Source organism: Aptenodytes forsteri, unplaced genomic scaffold, assembly GCF_000699145.1.
Source record: "Aptenodytes forsteri isolate BGI_AS27 unplaced genomic scaffold, ASM69914v1 Scaffold53, whole genome shotgun sequence".
Taxonomy (NCBI): Eukaryota; Metazoa; Chordata; class Aves; order Sphenisciformes; family Spheniscidae; genus Aptenodytes; species Aptenodytes forsteri.
The window spans coordinates 13,761,926-13,772,037 of NW_008795909.1; the positions used below are offsets into that span (position 1 = coordinate 13,761,926).

The window sequence follows — 10,112 nt, forward strand, 5'->3', positions numbered from 1 at the left end:
CTGGTCCGGCGGCGGGTCCATCTTGGAGCTGGTTGGCGTTGGCTCTATTGGACATAGGGGAAGCTTCCAGCAGCTTCTCACAGAAGCCACCCCTGTAGCCCCCCCACTACCAAAACCTTGCCACTCAAACCCAATACATGATGACGTATTTAATATTATCTAACATTAGATAAAACATAACTGAAATAGGTACTTTGCTGACAGGGTAATTGAGGTAAACAGAAACTTAAGAACTTATCTCAATTAGAGCTATTAACTTTGTCCATTACTGTCCACCACAGTATCAAAATGGCAGGCAAAACATAAATGATAAGAAAGATGGCAAGGCAATGTATAGATTAATAGAGAACAAAAAAGGCGAGAAAAAAAACGACTAAGCAGTTCAAAGGTGTGATTTATAAATATAAACAATGGCTTTGGGGAGAATAAAGATGATGTAATGCAAAAGCAGGAGATCTTGAAGTGCACCGCATGCATAATTTTAGGCACACTGACATTGCAAATATGTAGGAAATTGCGTTTTCAATAATTCTTCCTTTCTAGAACAAAAAATCCAACAAAGAACATTGAAAGCGCTAATGCATTAAAGCATACATATGGAAATCTTTTACATTTTTCATACTGAAACATTTCAGGCTGAAAAGAGGACAAACTGATTTGATTTTTTTTCTACATATTTTCTAATATACAATTTAAAAGACTGTATAACACGTTAAATATTTTATAAGAGTCGGGTAGAATATTGCATATTAAGTAAAAGCTACTCCTTAAACACCGTGTCCTGGCTAAACAAGGTAGGATTCTTCACGCTAGACCTTTGCAGAAGTATACCCAAAGGGAAACCTGTCCTGCTGCTTATTGCAACAGCTGTGCTAAGTATTGTTATCTCAGATATAGCTGTTGATTTGCACATGAAAGATATATAGCACATGGTTTTGTGAAAATACTTAGCTGACTGTTTCAGAGAATTCTTTCCTCACTGATTTCACATGATAGAGTTTCCCCATGGTCTCTTCCCATTCTTAAGAGAGGAACTAACTTCATAGTATAAGAATATACAAGACATCAGAGGCACACCCTTCTGAGAGATTCTGTAAATCTCCTTAGACATCAGTGTTTGCTAGATAAAACAAAATGTTCTCACAGAACATTAGAGGACTTAACTTAAATCAGATAGCATCCCATTGAATAAGAGAGGAAAGACTGGCCACAAGACTTTTGTTGTTGTTTTTTTAAAAACTTTCGTTCCACTGGAAAGGAGGCTTAAAATGAGTTATGTTTTCATAAAACAGAGCTAATGCTAGCCTACAAAGTCACTCAATCATATCAAAATTTGAAAGAAGATAAAATTAGTGGGAGGGGGAAGGTGCCAGAAATACTGATTGAAATTCCAAAGATAATTTAGATTCAGTCATATTCCTCATATCATCTATTTAATTTATTTAAATTTAATTTGTTTAAATTTATATATTGCTTAATGGAAATTCTTCATACATCATCTGATCATGGAAATCTTGAACCATTACAAGATTTAATTGACTAAAGTATTAAAGTAAATATTGAAGCCTATAGCTGAAATTAACAGTTCTCAGACCATTTCTATAGGGATAAAATTGTCTGCAAACATCTGGGAATTACTCAAAAAAAGGAAAAAAATTTGTCTGTTGTTTATAAACATTTGTTATCTGAAGAACCAGCTATTAAAATAATAATTTCACAATCAGGTTATAGTTGTCTTGTTTCTCTCAGAAAACATTCAGAAATAAGTATGAATACCAAGAAGGATTTAAGAGATACATTGAGACTATATTACTACCAGGCATTTATATGAGCACAGCCAGCTCAGTTTATATATATATATATGCGCTTATATTATAGCCATATAATATTAATGAATTACACTCATTTACTTAGGAAGAAAAACATAACATATGACCTGTCTTATAAAAATCGGATTCCATTTTGAATATTTAAATATCTAAAAAACAAGCTACAGTACAAGTATGTTACTGTTTACAAAATTATTCAGTAATTTCAACAGACAAATATATTTCATAAAGCCCTAACTTGCCAAATGTCTAATTAATCAACAGAAAAAAAAAATCAATAAAAGCTTTACCCCTGAAGAATCATCCATCTTCAACAGTAAATACAGAATAAGAAAAGGCAGGAGATGTTTTCACGTAAATAGCAACAACAAATAATCTCAGTGAAAAGCACTGAAGAAAAGTAGGGAGACAAAGACCAAAGGTCATGTATTCTCCTCCGACTTGTAAATAGTTGATCACCACATTTCAGGGAGGTACTTCTTGTATGTCACATAATAGAAACAAATATTTCTGTTATATTTCAGCAATATTGCCATTGCCAATTGAGATGTGACCCAATGAAGTACAATAAATACCAAAATGGACAAATGCTGACATCCAATGGAACTTCTTTCATAACATCTAGTTCTACATCTTATTGCGTTAATATTGAACTTCCTCATCCCTTCCACTACACAAAGGCTAGCATCAGTTCACACGAAAAGTATTACAGGTCTCCTCAGAATATGTGCAAATATCGATGCATCCTTGCATTCTTTTAAAGAGAACAGACTTCCTGGCACGTCCTGGTAAAATCACAAAAAGTGTGAACTTTCTTCTTCTAGAGAATGAAGTTACATAAAAGGAGTGAGCAAGGTATCTGAAGAGAAAAATAGATCTTCAGATTGCAGTTAGTTATTACTCTACATTCTCTGAATAAAAACCTCTTAACCAACAAAAAGAATAGTTGTATGTCATTTTCACTACCCAAAATGACAGTAATTGACATAACATTTTCAGAAGATCAGTAAAAAAAAAAATCACCAATTTCCCATTTTCTCTTGCTCACTGATTGCTAATAGATGAGGTTTAGCTCAGATAAACAAGAAAAGGGAGAACAGAAAACAAATGTAGTTTTATAAATGAGAGAAACGTGACTAAAAACTACAAATCAAAATTACTACTTTTTTTCCACAGAATACTGAAACCCCACACAGCACACTCATATTAATCAACTACTTGCTCAAATTGCATGTCGAAGAGTGAGGCTGTTGCTTCTACGGGCATATAACATGGCAGGTATCTCAAACTACAAAAACTTCGTAAAATAGTCCCACAGCTTGCTTTAGCAGAAGATAAAAAGTGTAGAAGGAAATTATTTCACATCCAAACACGAGGCCTACTAGAGCTTTCCCATCAGGAAAATTCAAGGCATTTCTGCACTACTGTATAACATCCATGTGTTATATAACAAGGTAATTTAATTCTGAGCAAATTTCTTTATGCAGATCGACAGAACCAAATACATTTTTAATAAAATCTCACCAATTGCCAACTCTACCCCTCACTCTGCCAAATAAAGAAATTAAAAATACTGAGTACTACATCTGCTCCTTCTCCAGTCGTAGTAAACCATCCACAGTACGTACCCCTCTTTAGCTTCAAAAAGCATTGAATTATTAATGAGTATTTTGGGAGAAAGAAGAGAAATTTTTTTTCATGTTTAATGATGTCTCACAGGGGAAGCATTATATAATGGTCAAAAATGTACCCTGGAGGGAAATACTTTGTTAATATCTTATTATCTTAAGTTCATTACTACAGTAAAAGGCCACCTCTATCCTCGAGCAATATCACATAAGCATCATTTTTGTCATTAGTGAAACATCCAGTTATCCAAAATCATTTTTAGATCATTAAAAAAACCTGTTACTGACTTTTCAATAGGCATACACTTTATATTGGATATGAAGCTTTGGGTTTTCCATCAAGTAAAGGTGATAACATACTTACTTTTCTGTCTGGCCAATTATATTTTGCAAATATTGTATCGTATGTGTCCACAGCTCCATCAGTAATCAACATTATGGCCTGGCTGCAAATACTTCCTTGTCCTGTGTGATTGAACTGTGAAAGGAAACAATCATTACAGCACATTCCTGTTAGATGAAGATAGATAGGATTGCACTGGATAAACATGGAACTTGTCAAATCTTTAGCATGCTTAGAAGTAGGTGAAAAAGTCTCAGGTTGAAAACATTTCATCATAGATATTATGTTCTTACTGAATTGTAACTTCAATTGTGTAACACAATTGGGATTCATTATATATCCCTATTTTATCAGCTTGAAAAATAAGAAACATACATAAATATAGCACTTCCCCAAATCAAAAGTGTATTCCCCTGTTTTAGATAGATGATATGTATTGATGCATCTACATAGGGTTTGCTTTGATTTAAATATAATTTTAAAAGAACAAGCTACACAAAAAGAAGAAATGAATGACCAAAAATTTTACTGCGAAGTACAGAAGATACACCACTTAGAGAGATATACGACTATTCATACGGCATTCATATTCACTCAGGATTACATTCCATATGTTATTTTTCATAAAATGTTTATCTGGGAGAACCAAGTTAATATTTATATATTCTCAGATTCTCACTCAAAATGAATACATATAAGTAATTCAAGCTGCTGAACAGCAGTACCTGAGCACAGGTACTTAGACAGCAATCAATGTAGCCTTTAGAGTACGCAAAGAAAGTTTCATTGTTCCACAGACGGGATTTTCTCCTGGTCAAAGAGTAGGCAAATTGGACTAAGTCATAACATAAGCTTTGATCTCTTGATTGTGGAGTTGGTGCCTTAATTTTGAATCCATGTGTGTCCATTTGCTCTTTTTGCAGAATAGGTTCTTATCTGTCTGTGTATCATTTTATATATTCAAGGAACTTAGGTGCAAAAATTGCAAAGCTGGAAAATTATCTGATTCTTAATTACTCTGTACGAACACTAAAAATATCTGTGAAAAGATCAATAAACTGGGGCATTACACACAACTCTTCATAGATTGGGCTAACATTTGAATACATGCTCATGAATGAACAATCTCCCTTTGTTCTCTTCCTATGTAGTTTTCAGGTACGTTACCAACTTTGAGGTCAGACAAGGCCTCATCCTACCACCTTTCTCTTGGTGCTGAGAAAGCCAAGCAATAATTACCTTGTCCCACCTCACCAGCCTATCTGTGATGAACAGTGCCCAAAAAAGGGTGGTCCCATTTAAGAAGTAGTATTTAAATTTAAAGGTGAATTACCTTGCAAGGACTCTGACTGCTTCTGATGCAACAAAATTTATTCACAGTATTCTAGTTTGATACAGGCTAGCAGCTGCTCTGTCTTTAAGCTTTCTGCAGCCTACTCATCCTTACATATTCGCTGTTCTTCCCACAACTCTAAAAACCTTTTTTCTAGAAAAAGTTCTTAACTTCTAAAAATGTCATCTTTGTAGACATGCCTGCAGTAGGAAAGGGAGTGGATGGTGAGTTCCAGCAGTGCTCTGTCGTCTTTTCCTCTGCCTTCACATTTCTATATCTGAGTAATCACATCCACAAATACCATTCAACAATCATTTATATCATCTGCAGCTCTCCTCCAGATCAGTTTCCTTTTGATCAAACAGGAACCTCAGCGAACAGTAATAGAAACATGTGACTTAAAGGGAAACTAATGTGCATTTACAGAGTTAGCTACATTCTGGTCACTGCCTATGTGAAAACTCTTATCTGTAATACCTGCAAGGCAATCTGTTCTTGAAATTCTTCAGTCATGACAGTTTTTCCAAGCTGAACCAGAACCAGAATTATTAAAGTGGGATTCCTTCATTAGTATGATCTTAGATCCAATATTTTCTCATAAAGATGAAGTTACCTTGTTCAAGGGATATATTCTTCATATGGACAACATATTTTCAAAGAGACAAGGTATATTAAAAGGGAAATTAACAAAGAGGGAATGCCTTCATATATTTATTTTAAAACATCACTCTGTCTGCATCTGTATTATTCTATGTAGTTATCTGTTTGAATATTTTGAAGAACGAGGTTAAATTCAAATGCTTTGATGAGTAATATCTTCTCATATTTGTCTAGAACTTTAATTTTATTGAATAGCAAGAGTGATGAAAGTGTTTTCCATAATAATAACAATGACAAGGGCCTTATGATGAACTACAATTAACTCAGTGATTCATCAGTAAGCAGCAAAAATTTCAGTGCATCCTGACATTTACAGCATTTGGTTGTGATTAACAGCCTTTGAAATGTCACAGAATTTTATTTAATTTGCTATGATTTCTTTAAAGGTAATCACTGCAAAGACTGCATTTGTCACCAAAAGAGATAATTGCAGTTGTCACATGACATAGTAGGTGCCTAACTACTGTACCAAGCATTTCTATGTTCTTACACTGTATAACGAACACTGCATAAATTGATGATTGGAAAGAATTTGGAAATGGATTTTTAAATGTGCTTTTCAAAGACATCAGTATCAACCATCTTCAAGACTTAACAACATAGGCATATACTGAAAGGTAATTGCAAGGCAAAATTAACTGAGTTTAATTAGTGTAACCCCTGAACCATTCTAAAATCCAATCAGAATCTTAATAGACTATTTGTGTAAAAATAAAGCTTTTCCTTTTTTTCCTTTGCTTTTTTTTTCCCCCCTACTTTTTTTTTTCCCCTTCCCTCCCCCCATCTTTTTTTTAAATGTAGACGAAACATCCTTAGCTAACCTATAACTCACAAAAACAGATTTCTGGCACATAAAGGTCACATCCTGTAGACAAAGTGGAAAATGGTTAGCTGTACTCTTTTAATGAGAGATTAAGCAGCTTTTTCTCTGGCCTAGGCTGCTTAATAGAAGCTCCCAGAGACTTTGCCGATATGCCTGTATATAATGGAAAAGATTTTTATGCTGTCAATTCTGCAAGTACACATGCAAGAAGGCTTGAAGCTATTATAGTTCCTTTTATAGTATAAATCAAAACAGTCATGACTCCACCTTGAATAGATCTGAACATACATGTAGCATGATCCATCATGACCTTACAGATCAAAAGACTCACTCATCACAGGTACAATTCAGTCCATGGGATGTCAGTTCCCTTTATTCTGAAAACTATCAGTTTATCTAATGACATTTTTATACCACATTCATCATTATAACTTCAGTTACCTCACAGATTTTAAAACAAAAGAAAAAAAATCTCATCTCAGGTCTTCTTGATCACTGTCTGTAATTTTTTTTTTCAGTTTACACAGATTTGGAAGACTAGTATAGAACATCTCTTGTATTGAAGCTGGTTACTATTTATTGTTGTGCATCTGTTTCCTAAGACTCTATTCAGTGCCCATAATGGGATTCTTAAACCCTCTACAAACAACCTAGAGTGTTCTTTACTTCATGCAGCTTTTCCCATCTTCATTTTTGGCATGCACCACATGAAAGAATTAGTTCGACACCGTCTGGGTGAACACGTGGGCAGTGGGTGGAGGAAGATCCTCATCTTTTCATCTTAGGATTTTATGCCTAGAAAAGAACTGATCAATACTGTGCTTCAAGATGAATACAAAGGAATTGGAACCATTAGTTAGTCCATGATCCTACAGTATAAAGGCAGGCACACTTGTCAAGTCAAACCCTTTGGAGAATATTTTCTTTTGAGGTCTCATTTGCAAGGTACATCGTTCAATCAAAAGACAGTTTGCTACTTATTTTAAATGAGATTTTCTTTTTCCAGCAGACTAACAGATTTTTTTTTTTCTTTCCCCAAAAGGAATGACTTTACTTAAGGAAATACTTTAAAACATTTCCATGAATATAAGCTCAGTTGAAAAAAGGGAAAAAACAAGGAGGGAAAAAAAAAAAAAAGGACCGGGGGGTGGGGGAACCGAGGAATTTGCTTGTTTTATTTGTGACTGAAATATTTCTTTCTAAAACAACCCTGGTAAATGTGAGTGACAATAATAAAGTTTCTAAAAACATCAGTTGGCATAGCTCAATCTTTATTCTATCATCTGTTAATTCATGAGTTGTGACTAGTTTGCCTGTATTCTTAAAATCCAATTGAGGTTAGTTAGGATGCATATTAATTCTAAAGGTACATGATTTTTAATACATGGGATCTACTAAAGCTAGATAAGCTGAAAAATAGATGGCCTGGGAAATGTTAGGTAAAAAGAGAAACAAAACTATTTTCACGACATGAAAAAAACTCAAGTCAGAATATGCCTAAATTGCATCTTTATTAAAAGTAAAAATGTACTATAAAAATGTTTTTCCAGCTTTCTTTACTAACCCTTACTAAGCTTAGTTGTAGTGTAGGGAGTTTTACTGAATTTAATCTGTGAGACAGGAATTAAGTCCCTGTAACTTTTACACTGAAAGAAATGTATCTCAGTTTAAAGGAGAATGTCATTTTTAAAATGGTGCCTCTTTTCAGAGCCATACTTTGACTAGAGAAGAAGGGTGAATTGATTTCTAATGAATGTATCCCGGTCAACACTCCAATCCATTGTTCAAACCGAGAATGATAAAGCAAACTAGCTCTGGATCTGAACTATCAAGCAGCACGATAGGGGGTCTAAATTGTCAGCCCTAAACTTAGGCTCTTCTGTAATACACACCTACAGATCACACTGATAGCAGTTATTTGGAGCCCATAGACATAGAGTTTATAGATTTCTTGGAAACAGGCTAACATGGAAGGATGTCAGGCCAGTGCGGCTCACCGAGAAGAGATACCCTGAATATGTTACAGAGGTTCAAGCAGTACGAACAAGGCATTGATTTGTTTATTTTTGAAAGCTTGTCTCTAAATATTGTAAATTTCTTTTTATCTTTAAAGCTAATATATATACACACACACACAGAGATATATTTACTTTTCTGGATATGAAGTGTGATTCTCTTTCAAGGACAAACTGTTCTTCGAAAGAAACACATAGTGGATTTACTTGGAAGTATCCATCACTAACATTAACATTATACAGTATTAACTATCACCAGCTGGACTGCCACCATGATAACCATATCATACAAGATTAATTTCTATCTGTAGACTAACTAGAATGCCTAAATACACAAGGAACTACGTTCTCATCATAACATCATCAGACATTCAGTAGAAGAAACTGATCATCTAAAAACCATAGTCCATACATTTCAACCCAATAATTTGGGCATCAAATCACTATCTTGCACTTGAATCGCATTGCAATCTCCCTTTTTTGTTGCTTTGGAAAAGCTTTTAAAAGCCTTTAAGTAATCTTGTTTGAAGACCTCAAAGCAACAGAAGACCTTGCACAATCTATCTTAAAGGTTACTTAACAATTAAAAGTCCACATGATTTTAATTCACCTGACAGGAATTTGATGTTGCTCTGCCTTTCTAGATGATACCTCCCTCTTCACTAAAAAAACCAAAACAAAACAAACAAGAAATCCTCCACTACACATAGGGGTTCTAAATCAGCATCAACTCACCTCTTAATTGTTTAGATGATTAAGAAGAATACATGCCTAATCTTTAAATATTTTCTTTTTTTAATAAAAAGAAAGCTTTTCTGGAAACACCAAAGCATTTTCAATCGTATCTTAAGCTGCCATTATTAACTTCAAAAGAAGGCTATAGGGAATGTTTTAATAGGCTCGTGATGCGTACTTGTAACATCCACCACTTAGCAGGAGTTCGTCCTGTTGGAAGGTGTTTCGTCACTTTTGCTGACTCACTAATGCAGTTCAAAGGTTACCAACAAGATGCAAAGAACAAGGGTTTGGCCTCCTATTAAAAAGAGTGAACTCTGGGCAAGATGGAGCATTCTGAAAGAATCCATAGAAATAGAAATTTTCATTTTCTTGCCTTAGAAAATGCTGGGTGGGGATTTGTCCCGGTTTTGGCAGGGACAGAGTTGATTTTCTTCCTAATAGCTGGCACAGTGCTGTGTTTTGGATTTAGTATGAGAACAATGTTGATAACACACTGATGTTTTAGTTGTTGCTGAGCAGTGCTTACACTAGCCAAGGATTTTTCAGCTTCCCGTGCTCTACCGACTGAGAAGGCTGGAGGTGCACAAGAAGCTGGGAGAGGGCACAAGCCAGGACAGCTGACCCAAACTGGCCAAAGGGACATTCCATACCATGGGACGTCATGCTCAGTACATAAACTGGGGAAAGCTGGCCGGGGGGGCCACTGCTCGGGGACTGGCTGGGCATCAGTCAGCGGGTGGTGA

General features: G+C 35.0%; 1 protein-coding gene across 1 annotated transcript in view; it reads right to left on the reverse strand.

Moving 5' to 3' along the window:
- The window catches only part of CACNA2D3 (calcium voltage-gated channel auxiliary subunit alpha2delta 3), a 487,274-nt gene that overhangs the window by 236,803 nt on the left and 240,359 nt on the right, over positions 1-10,112 (reverse strand). Inside the window, exon 11 of the mRNA XM_009284485.2 lies at positions 3,822-3,935. Coding sequence (XP_009282760.1) covers positions 3,822-3,935 — 114 coding nt within the window. The remainder of the gene's footprint in view (positions 1-3,821; positions 3,936-10,112) is intronic.